The sequence below is a fragment of the Rattus rattus genome, chromosome 2 (genome assembly GCF_011064425.1).
Source record: "Rattus rattus isolate New Zealand chromosome 2, Rrattus_CSIRO_v1, whole genome shotgun sequence".
Classification (NCBI taxonomy): Eukaryota; Metazoa; Chordata; class Mammalia; order Rodentia; family Muridae; genus Rattus; species Rattus rattus.
In genome coordinates, this window is record NC_046155.1 from 86068564 (window position 1) to 86081156 (window position 12593).

Sequence of the window (12593 nt, forward strand, 5' to 3'; positions counted from 1 at the left end):
CTATAAATAAGGCTGGATACCTCTGTGAGGAAATAACACCCATCCTGTAGTGTCCCAAACCCGACAGGCTGGCAGCAAGTCTGCTTCATACACACGCATGACTTTCTGTGAGAGTAAGGTGGATAGAAAGTCTTATCGATGTAGAAGAGCAATAAAAGAATTGTTCAAATGATGACTGACTAGACGCCTTAGCTACAAGGCAGGAGGATCTTCCAGAACACCCCTGACCCATTTTTTACAAATGCATGAATACCAAGGCTCAGGAAGAGTTACTTCAGCGATGCTTGAGGGGAATGTTGACTATAATTTGCTGCCCATAATTATTGAGGACCACTTGATAAACGATGCCTCACGCACAGTATCTGGGTTGGGTAGAGCTTTAACCCTTGTGTCCTGAGTGAAAGGAAAGACACAGAGACAGCTCTTGCTGCCCAGGAGAGGCTGACCATCACAAGGTCTGCTGGTTTGTTTGAACTGGGGACACAGTTTAAGGAGGTGATCTGGTGTGACTCAACTTGGCATCTGCTGGGATGTAGCAGCAGCAGCAGCAGCCTGGTGTCTCTGACCATTAGGGTGTAAAGCTCACTGCTCTTCATTACTGAGTTCTCCAGCCCCAGCTTCAGCCTCAGCCCCAGGGGTAGTGGTATCCAAGATGATTATTCTGGAAGGACCCTAGCCTGGAAAGTCCAGCTAAAGAAACAAGGACACATTAGAACAGAGGCAGAGTGAATCACTTGGCAAACAGGACTATTTGGGACTTGCCAGACCCTTTCCCATTTTTCTCTTTCATCCATAGTTCTCAAACCAAGTTGAAGATGACACCAACCCACTTAAGAGTATTATTACAACATGCCCATGCCTCCCAAGTATTTTTTTCTAAAAAAAAAAAAAGCTGCTCTCTGGTCTCTTTTTTAAAATGGTCTCAGATGGACCTCTGTGGTCTTAACTGCAGCATTTGTGCCCAACCCAATGCCAAGTGTGATCTGAGCTCTGTGACATTTGCCAAGTTGAAGTCCTGCCTTTATGTTGTGAAACTGTCAGCAAATTGCTGCGTTGTATTATTTAACCACCAGCCACAGCGCTAGGAGCAGCCAGGGATTCTTCCAAGAACATTTTTGTCACTTCTGGCCACTTAGCATGTTACAGAGGGCCTGGTTTGGCAAATGTGGGTTAGGAAGTCCCGGGTCTCATGTGAGGACCTATAAAGATTCCCTCTCTCTTTCATTTTGTTTCTGAATCTATACAGGCAACAGCCGCAGATTCCCATCACCACAGGAACAGGTGTTGTGTATCCTGGTGCTATTACTATGGCAACGACCACACCATCACCTCAGATGACATCTGACTGCTCTAGCACCTCTGCCAGCCCAGAGCCCAGCCTCCCTGTCATCCAGAGCACGTATGGTATGAAGATGGACGGCGCGAGCCTGGCTGGGAACGACATGATTAATGGCGAGGATGAAATGGAAGCCTATGACGACTACGAAGATGATCCCAAATCAGACTATAGCAGCGAAAACGAGGCCCCAGAGCCTGTCAGTGCCAACTGAGGAGCTTTTGTTTGCTGAATTAAAACACTCTGACATTTCGCTCCCTTTCCCCAACAACAACAACAAAGTTCTTAAAGAGCCCGCATGCATTTGTGGCTCCACAATACATCAGCAGAATGGTCTTAATTGCTTCGTAACGTGTGAGACAGATGACGTTTTCCTGATTTTTCATAAACTTGAGTTTTTGTCGTTACCGTTACTGTTGTTGTTTATTTAGGTGAAGATGTATTAAATATGAGACACCGGGACTTGGAAACCTATCTCCGCCCATCGCCGTCTTACGAGTCTTACATTTCTGTCTTACTATTTTTCTTTTGGATGTTGACAAAGGGTTTAAGTTACTGTTTTAGATGGGGTTAAACATTCTCACTCAGGTATGCTGTGCCGGCTACAGGTTGTGAATGTGTTTTTATTCTGAATTACTTTAGAAAAATAACTGAGGATTTCGTATTGTGAAACCGGACAAGTCCACGGCGTGAGCGGCTGCATATAGAACATGGTCAAAAGGCCTCGGAATTCCATTTTTTTTTCCATGTGTAGAATTCAACTTTGAATGTGCCAAACTTTTTTCATAACTTTTGAATCTTAACTATTTTGAAAGTCTTACAGGAGACACTGCAAAGTCTTAGACAATCTTTGGCATCTTAAAATAAAATAGCAAACCACATTTTTTTTTCCAGAAAATGGTGAAGTACTCAGGAATCTGGAGACAAGATATTGTAAGGAATGAGCAAGGCTGCCACAGTGCGTGAACCCAATTGTGTTTGCCTCTTGATGTGCCATCAGTGTGTGGTGTGGGTTGGCATAGATCAGAGCAATCACCACACCAGACACTACACAGTGGGCTCCCCTGTCTGAGACCACACCAGACACCAACACGGTGGGCTCCCCTGTCTGAGACCGCCTCTCACTACATCCATTCTTCCTTGCCTTTTGCCCTGACATTCAATCTTAACACATTGTTCTCTTAAATAATTTATTCATTCCAGAATGTCAAGGGTCCACTTACTATTTATTTTAAAAATTATTGGTGGCATTAATTTAATATTTTTTCCTTCCTTGCCCTTTAACCTCTTCTTCCTGCTGGATACAAAAGATGTACATAGCAACCTCGTGTCCCCAGAGTCCATGGAGACGTCTCTGAAGTGATGCTAGCCATGCATACATGGTTGTTTTTAAAAATGAGTGTATATCTGGCTGCAGGGTTGTGCATCTGCATCAAGGTGTCCTACATTTAAACATGTATGCCCCCAGGAGTCACTGTGACCTCAGGTCTTTGACTAGAGTTTCTCCTTCATTCAATTTTTCAGTAAACAGTAGAACCTGAGTTCCATTCAGCAGCGAGGGTCAGCAGTGGTTACTGCCAGTCAAGGAGCCTCTCACAGCCACTCTGAAGCCCAAGGGCCATGGGCCACACAGGAGTCTACATTGCAGCTGGCATGCTGTCACCTTTGCTGAGCTACCTGGTCCCAGCTGGCACATCCATGGAGATCTTTGCAAAATCTGCAGATTGTTAGACAATTTAAAGGAAAGACTGGGAAAGGAAAGCACAGGGAGGGAAAGTGCAGGCGTGCGGCCAGCTCTTAGGGGCACATGGAGTCTGGAGGTACCCGCCAGCTCCTCTGACGACCTGGTTTCTCAGTGTCTGTGAACGCTGCTGATCTGCTCCTGTCGCTCAAGGTGAGCCCTGGAGACATGCTGCAGGGCTGAGAGGGATCCAGGCTCCCTCTCCCATCTCCTAACTACAGGTAGTTCTACTAAGTTGTGAGTTTGACCATCCTAAAGCCAGGCCTGTTGCTTACAAGGAGCCTTACTCAGAGCCCTTCGGTAGGAGGTGTCAGTGAACAGTACAGCCTAGCATCTAAGCATCAGGACAAAGAACAGCTCCATCAAGAATTGAGCCATTTTGTCACTTGGGAAAAAGTAGTAAAACGTCATATTTATTTAAAGAGTGCTCCAGGCCATACCTAATAGCAATAAATATAGGTCTAGCCAAGAGATGACCAGCTGAGTCATTAGCTGTGAGTGCTCTCCATAAGCTGTTTAAGGTACTGCTAGGAATGTTTTGTTCTTAATATTATTAACTGGGTATTGGAACTTCGTTCTCATACATTGATTTCACATGAGGAGGAGGTCACTTTTCAAAAACAAGATGAGTATTTATTATGTCTTACTGATTTCTTGGACTCTCTCTCCTCAGTTTCTCCTCATGCTTCCCCACTTCTCTTTGGCTTCTGCTCTCATTGGTATGTTTGTTTCTGTTTTTGTTTGTTTGTTCTTTTTTTAAGGAAAAAACTGTGCTGCATAGGTAGGATGTTGTATGGCTAGCATTGAATTGTATGTAATTAATTTTTGCACAAAGGCAAACATTTAGCATAGTAGTTAATTTTGTTTGTTTTTATGACCATGCCAAAATAATATTCTGGGCTAGTAGAGAACAAAGGACTGTTCTTTAGGACTGAAACTTGATTTTACTTATAGTAAGAAAAAGAAAAAGAAAAGGAAAAGAATCCCACACACTCACAGACGTTGTTTCGTACGTGTTACAAGCACTGGATATAAATGGTATTTTTATCACTGACTAATGTGAAACTGGTATGGAAACCATGAACAAAAGTCACCTGTTTCGACTCGTGTGGGCTTGCCTCACAGTTGCCGGATCTGAGTCATTTTTATGTCTTGTTATTTCATTTATTTATGCAAAATACATGTGTGTAGGAACACTCTGTGTCAGCTCCAGCTTGGCCTCAGCACTGGGGTTCAGTAACTTCTAGCCATATTCTCAAGTACAAAAGCTGTCCGGGAATGACTGGGTATGAACGCCTCTTTCATTGGCTCAGACAGTGATGCTGTATTGAAATCTAAATTTTGTGCATACACAGTTTATTCTATTTATTAGCCACACTTGGCTCTAAATATCCATGGGGATGGAGAACGACAATCACAGAGATGACTTACACCAGTGGGGCTTAAGCAAAGTTTTATGACTTCACCATCTCATTTTTAGAGTTTTCTAATTGTGTAAATATAACATAGAAATAGAATTTATTTTTGGTTCATGAATTCCTAGTGACATATAAGTTATGTATCTTCTTTCTTCTGTTCTCTATTCATATGTGTTGCTCCACACTAAAAGCTGGCCGTCACAGTTAGTGTGGACAGAGAGTTATCAGCTCCAGCGAGGCAGCATCCATCCTCAGCCAAGAGAGCAAGACCCCTAGCTGGTCCTCACACAGCCTGGAACACTGGCCCCAGCTCAGACTCCCCCATCTCCACATAGAGAGCTGAGGAGCTGCACACACTGAGCTTCCAGCAGAGTTGAAAGAAAGTCAGTTTGCTTTGGTAATCCAGACCCATCTGCCCAGATAGCTCTGTGGCCCTAGAATGGCAAGAAGCAGGAGTTGCATTTCAGAGGTAAAGATCTGCCTGCAAGGTTAGTATAAACCCCACAGCACCAGCCCAGGGCAATCCAAAGTCACCTTCTTGCAGTGTTCCGTTCCCCATTTTACACTAGCTTTAAATCAAAGGCCAGGTTTGTCTCCGTCAGAGCACTCACAGAATCAGGTCTTTCTTTACCAACTGGGAATAGCAGTACTGATAGCCTTCCTGCTAATGAACAGGCTCTATGGACTAGGAAGGAAGGGCAGAGAGGAAGGAATACAGGGACACAGAGAGAAGGTTCATCCATGGACATGAGAAGCCTAGTTGGCAACTTCTCTTCCTTGCTGGCAAATTCCAGGCCATGTTGTTTTCGAAAACACTCTCTCAACCTTTCAGGTTTGCATCACGCGGCATTTGATACCTTCTAGCCTGTCCTCAGTCTGCATTCCTTCTCCAAGGCCTGGTACTGACTCCCAGGACAGCTTCTAAATTCAGGTGTGGGCTCACAGTGCTATTCCACTTGTCAAATGCTGGCCTCCTCTGGACATTTGCCCTGTGTGAGCCGGGAGTGCTAAAAAAGGGTGTGATCCCTCTAGGGCTGACACCAGGCTCCTGCAGAGCTAGGCTGCATCTCTAGTATAAAGCCTCCTGAGCCAGGAGCTCAGTGTCAGGGATGACCACCTCCTTCAAGAGAAACATGGGCTGGTCATGCTGATGCCACCGAGGATAGTGCTGCTCTCCAGTCACTCATTTCCAATAAACTGACTTTACCAGCTTCTTAGGGAAAGGCAACACACAGAACTTCATAGTTTTGAGCCATAGAAGTTCTGTACCAAGTGTCAACAACAGCAAAGATCTGTGTGTAGAAGATTCAGTTGGGATGATGGCTGGGTCTCTCTCTTTACCGAGAAAGCAGCAGCCACATTGGCTGTGCCTTTGCTTGGCGTGCACATTTCTAAGGCTCAGGCTGACACTTTAGTTCATTTTCCAAGTATAATGACAGCAGTGACCTTGCCTGTCCCACCTGCTCTGCTTTATTTAGGCCCTCTACCCCTGATGTGGCTTCCTCATGGGCAGGTATTCCTTCTGCCAATCACGTTTCTGATGCCACACACGATCATGGGTCTGCACAGCAAAAGTAGATTGAAAGTCACAACACTGCAAAGCATAGATCCTTTTTGTCCCCATCCTGTCCTTTCCAAACACCTATAAACTGGTACTCGAGGACAGAGGTGGAGTGAGGGAGGGAGGGAGGGATGGAGAGTCACGGCTTCCTGCAGATTCTTCTATTGACAAGGAAGCTGGTGCAAAGCAAGTAGGTGACGTTTCTTGCTGGTCCTATGTCCACAGAACTGCAGGCAGAGAGCAGGGCTTCCATGGGTGGCACTTGGAGTCTGGGGAATGTGCAAACATGTAATTGCCATCACCACATGTCGCAGGGCTGCTGGTGTGCGTCCTCCATTGTCTTTCTTCGTCAGAGAGCACTTACTCTCTCCCCTTTGAAACGCAGCCTTCGTTGTATCCCTCTCTGGCTTGTAGCACATTAGCATGTTTAGCACTCGTTTTTGCTCATTCTTGTATTTGCCATGTACAATTCTGAATTACCTTATACAAGCCTCTAAGCTGTTACTACATAACTTATCTTACTGTAACTCTTTTCTTTGCCCATTGTAATTTGTTTGTGATGTATATTGTGAGATTGTATTCTATGTTAATTTAATCAGCACAACTCACTGACATGCTGGACTGACAGGCTGGCTGCTGTTTTGAAGTGTAAAGCTTGTGTAGGGCTGTCCAGACAACTACAACTCTGTTGTCAAGGTACTGTGCATTGGTTCCCATAGCAACACTGTGGGTGTGACCCTTGAAATTCTAGGGACATTTAGCACACCCTCCAGCAAATTTTAAGTGCAGATTTTCTTTGTTGAAACTCTATGAATACCACAGGTACCTACGTGGCCCATGGCTGGTAACTATTTTGGGCAATTAGAAAAACAAACAAGCATTAAAAAAAATAGTGTCTATTGCTGCTTTGAATATGTTTGAAAGTCTGAAAATGTAAATAGTTTATCAAAAAAAAATCTTGTACAGTCCAGTGTAAAGTTTTTAAATGACCTGAAGGGTTACCATCACAGCTTTCGCACACTCTCCTCTGGATAGTGATAAAAAGAAGTTTGCTAAGGACTTAAAGAATTGGAAAAAAAAACAAAACAACAGAATCTCTTCCAACAGAAAGGAGTGGCTCACGGCCCCTAGCTTTGTCACATACACAGACCTCTTGGATCTTGTTGGACAGTATTGGCATGAGACAAACTCAGCATGGAACACCCTCCAGTGGGACTTGTTCAGGGCTTTCCTGCTCTGCCTCACGATTAAGGGACAGGATGAGATAGAAAGGCACGCCGTCTTTGTCTATCCTGGAATATGTTGGCACCTTAGCTACTTTCCCCCTTTGCACAAGGTGCTTTCCCGATCTGTGTTAGACACGCCATCTTGGGTGATGATGTATATGCCATGAGAGGGCTCAGGCCCGCGGGGAGTGTCTATAGGAACTGCCTATTTATGCTCATTTACCTCAAGACTGTCCTCTACCCTAAACTAGTTGTCATCACTCCATCTTTTGTACTGCTGTTGACACTTACCAATTAAAGATAAATTTTGTTTTATGACCTCCGTGTTTGGCTTAGTCTGTGCCCCGAAACCCTTCCTTCACAGAGTACAGCAAGACCCAAACTTATAGACACCTTCTGCCAGAGCCTGGAGGCCCCAAGCTTCCTACCCGGTGTCTGCCTGAACCCACTGTAGGGAGGAAGGGGCTGGCCTGGCAGCTTCTCAGCCCTTCACCTGCTCCTTCTCATGACCCACACATCACTGCAACAAGAAACACTTGTGGCTTTGATAGGGGGAAGGAGCAGGTGTGGATTCTTCAAGAAAAGATGAGCAGGGAAATCACTCCCTGTTGCCTGACTTCTTTCTGAGAGTGAAGGAGTTGGACAAAGGTCAAGGCCATGGGCACCAGCTCCCTAAGCAGAGCAGCTTGCAGTGCTCGGGAGTGCTGAGCTGATGCCTGGCGGCTTCTGCCTTTGTCAGGAAGCTCCTTCTATGGTTGAGTGCCCACTAGAGGGAACTTCTGCTCCCAGGAATAATGACTTTTAGGGTGTTTACAGACAATTCCATGGGGCTCAGAGTCTCAGGGGCCAGAGTAGGTGGGCGTTAAAGTAGACTTGTCAAATCAGAGCTAGATCAGGCCAGAGTAACGGAGAGTGAGGGCAAGGGACCCAGGCTTCTTTTCTTGGTATTCCCTGTACAAAAGTCCTCCTCAGAAGTCAGGAGCCTATGAAACTATCCCAAGCAAGTTGGCACAAGCTGGTTAAATCTAGACTTGTGAGTCGCAAGGCCTGCCCAGCACCCAAAGGCTTCCGCTGCTTTGTTTTCTGCTCTTTGGGGTTTTTGTTTGTTTGTTTTATCTAGGGTTTCATGTAACCCAGAGTGCCCTGAAACTTACTCTGTAGCCCAGACTGGCCTTGAACTCCTAAGTACTGAGGTTGCACTCACATGCCACCATGCCCATTAGCCCATGGGTCTTGAAAATCCTAGGTAAACCTGATATTAAAGAGTGAACGTGGCAGTCACAGGAGCCTGGCTTTGTCATTGACTCAGTATTCCCTTCCATCAAATGGAATCTTAGCCTCTAACTCTCAAGGTGGGAGAGCTGGGGGTAGGAGCAATATGGAGGTATAAAATATAGAGCCACAGGACATCACAGAGAACTTAACCACACAGCCACTTGCTACCTCTGCCCAGCAAATGTTTGAGTCAGAGAGAATGGTAGGCTGCCACCTACTGAGCCAAGTGAAGGACAAGGCCTGTCTCCCTCTTCCAAGCTGCTTTTCTCCTTAGCCCGTCCACTGCCTGAGGTCTTCATAAAGCCCAGGCCTGCCCTCCTGTGCTTTCCCATAGTCTTTGGCTTTTCAATGATGACCAGGTAGGACTCACTTCCTCCCTTGACAGCCAAACCTCTGTGTACCCACAGTGTCATCTTGCTCATGAGGCTAACATACCCACAGTTCCTTGCTGCTTCTCTCACACCGCACTGCTTGTTTTTCATACTGGGCCACACAATTTCTCTTCTGAGGAAAATGTCACCCTTCTGTTTGGGAAATTCCCACTTGATTTTGTCTCCACTTTCCAAGGTCTTCCGCAAACCCCAGTTTCTGAGCTCCCACATAATACTTTGAAAGGACGAGTGTGCTTCAGTTCCCATGTTATCCCATGTTTTTCTGAGGATGAGACTAAAACTCATAGAGGCCAAGTCCATTTCCAGGGTTTCTGGAAGTATGAACGTGACTCTTACCTTGGAAGGCTCCCTCTGACTGTTTCAGAGTTTCTTAATTTGTTTTATGTTTTAAATATCCCTACCTGTGTAAACATTGAATTACTTTTCTCAGCTTCTCTGACTAGTTCTTGACAAAAGCTTTTTATCTTGGCTGAATTTGAAGGTGTGGTCCATGCACGGACGCAGGAGCTGACAGCTGGTCCACAGATTGCATCCACGGTCAGGAAGCAAAGAGAATGAATGCTAGTATTCAGTTTGCTTTCTCCTTTTATTCAGTATAGGACTCTCTAGCCCATGGGATGGAGAGAGCCACATTCAGGGTGGGTCTCCCTCCTGGAAACTCTGGAAACTCAACTCTAAGACGCACCCAGGAGTGTCTTCTAGGCGGGTCCAAATGCAGTCCAGTTAACAAGGACCAACTGTGACAGACACCATTCTCCCTCCAGTTGTCCCTCCTACACTCTGTCTAACTGTTCCTGCACCCGCCCAGGGCAAAGTGTGGGCCTATTTGCTTTACAGCCTAGTGAGGGTTGTATGTTAAGAGTGAACTGCACGTGAGAGAGAAGCAGACCAATGTTGTGTCTTCCCTTATAACTCAGACTGCAGGTTAGAATTCTCACCCAATTTGAAAGTAAAGAACACCAACTCCACCTCGTTGGGGAGTTATGGAAGAAGGGTCTGGATGTCGCTCTGACCCTCTGGTGCATCAGCTGCTGCACTAGGGGCCTGCCTGCATACTCTTTCCCTGGATCCCACCCCCAACCACAGCTTCCCTCTACAGGGCCTTGCACGGGGCCAGCGTTGACACCAGTGCCTGAAATTGACATCGGTGTCTTAAACTGAACTGTGGCCTAACCCTGCCAAAGCCAGTATGTTATTACCAGGACCCACAGACCCCAGAAGAGGCCAGCTCTGAGCAAGTAGCTCAGGGGAGAGCCCAACATTCTCAGAAAGACTGTGAGGAAGAGGCATTGAAGTTATTACAACCTTGCTGAAAAGGGGGTTCGGTTCTCTCTCAGTCCAGATACTTACTGAAATGTTCAAACCAGTCTAGTCCCGTATTAAGGTGAGTTCCCTGGGGTATTTGCAATAGAATTTGACTAATATTCATTTCTATACAAAGAAAATAATGCCACTCATCAGCACAACACCGGTGGCAACACAGAGCCTATATTGATGTTTCTGTCGGCACTGCAACAAAAGACGCCTTAAACAGCAATAATCGGTAGGGAAGCCACAGAGTCATAGAGAAACAATTTAACAGTTTTCTGGCTCAGGAAATATTGGTGCCGTGTTCTAACGGTCCTTAAAAGACCTGATCATCGACTACACTTAAAACGTGACGCTAAGAAAAAACGATGTGAACCTCCACAAAACCTTCAGAGTTCCTGATTTGGGGTCAAGGCTGATGGGCTAATCAGCCTTCTCACACACACTGAGCGAGGGTGGTCATGACCGCGCTCTCCTCTTCGAGCCTTAGTTATACTTCTATTGACAGTAACAGTAACGCGTTCATTTTTGTGAGTCCTCAGCACTCCCCTTCTAAGTATCATAGGAAATGGCGAGTTTGGATTCTTTCTATTAGTTGCCCAATAATGCAGCCCCCACCGCCATTTGGAAACTAAAGGAGTACTGTTATTATTATTAATGGGTCGCAGAGACAGGTGTGAAAATTAAGACAGAGGAAAAAAAATCCAGAGAATTGTATGATCACTCAAGAACAGTCAGGATACCGAGCCTGGGATAAGCCAGCTGTTCACTCATGACACACTATCCTGCTGTCAGGGCTTACAGGGAAATTAGAAAGCATTTAATTGCAAAAAGTAATCATATTCTATATTTGGATAAATACCCTCATAAAACCACGTGTGGTTATTGCCCATCTTAAAGAAGTTAATTCACTAGGGAAAGATGCTTGTGAATGTTGAAAAGAGTAACACCTGCTGAATGCCTGGACTTGGGCCACTGGAAATAAGAAAAGCCACAAGCAGTTGTGGTCCCAATGCTCAGGCCTCAGCACCTTGGAGTCTCCATTTGCAGAGGTAACCAGGACCTCCACAGGTGCCAGGAAGACAGGTTGTGGATATGCTGGGGTCTAGGAGCCAAGCACGCCTGTCCTGGACAATGCCGTGGAAAACATAAGTGGCTTTGGACCTTAAACTGTGTCAGATAAGACACACCAAGGGGGATAAGTCTGCAGCTATAAATACAGTCCAGAAACTGGATCGGCTTTGCGGGCTGCTGAATTTCAAATGCCTGCCAAACTGAGTGTGATATCTGGGGCTCTATATTTGTGTAATGCTGCTGCAATGGGTGGCAAAAGTCCAGTTAATCTAAACAAGAAAATCCGGGGAAATGACAGGCAGACTAGGTAAACTGGCCCATCAAAACTTGGAGCTGAAATTGACTTCACGAATTTTAATAGACTGCTAGGAGGAGTTTAAATGGAACCCTATGGATCAGTCAGCTCCTTAACGCTGACAGACTGAAGAGAGGATTTGCTGGACAAGGCTGAAGACCGATTAATGACTGACTGACTGATTGATTGATTGATTGACTTCTGCAATATTAGGATCTGACCAATCAGACATGTAAATTGCAGTCAATTTTGTGATTGGCCATCTGTGAAGTACTTGGTTCAAAGAGTTAAAGACACTTGAGACCCTAAAACAAAAGAAGAAAACATCATAAAATATTGGTGAAGTTGGGCTGGAGAGATGGCTCAGCGGTTGGGGGCACTGACTGCTCTTCCAGAGGTCCTGAGTTCAATTCCCAGAAACCACATGGTGGCTCACAACCATCTGTAATGGGATCCGATGCCCTCTTCTGGTGTGTCTGAAGACAGCTAAAGTGCACTCGTATACATTAAAATAAATAAATAAATCTTTAAGAAATATTGGTGATGTCAAGTATCAGTTTATTTAGATTATAAATTATTGGCTACAAGTGACCGGAAGCTAGCTTAAATGGTTTAGAGAGCAAAAAGGAATCAGTGACTTAGATAACTGAAACACACACAAACACATACATACATACATATGCACATATACACACATGCATACATACACGCATAATGTATACATGCACACACACACAAATACATACACATCTGTATCAAGTATGCATATATATACACATAAGCAAGTATATACATATGCATATGTACATACATGCACACATGCACATGTAACACACATGTATATGTTCTGGTAAAAAAAATAAAGAGCAGAATGATTCTTATGAGTACCCTCTAGTTCTGACTCCAGCAGGTCATTGGAACTAGTGCTAATTTATCTCAGTGGCTTCATGCTGCCCCCAAGTACTTT

At 45.1% G+C, this 12593-nt stretch overlaps 1 protein-coding gene across 3 annotated transcripts in view; it reads left to right on the plus strand.

Annotated features, from left to right (window-relative positions):
- Positions 1-7600, plus strand: part of Sox6 (SRY-box transcription factor 6) — a 540795-nt gene extending 533195 nt beyond the window's left edge. For all 3 annotated transcript variants that reach the window (XM_032892841.1, XM_032892839.1, XM_032892840.1), the window contains one exon: positions 1247-7600. In XM_032892841.1, coding sequence (XP_032748732.1) covers positions 1247-1550 — 304 coding nt within the window. In that variant the 3' untranslated portion in view covers positions 1551-7600. The remainder of the gene's footprint in view (positions 1-1246) is intronic.
- Positions 7601-12593: the final 4993 nt, after the last annotated feature.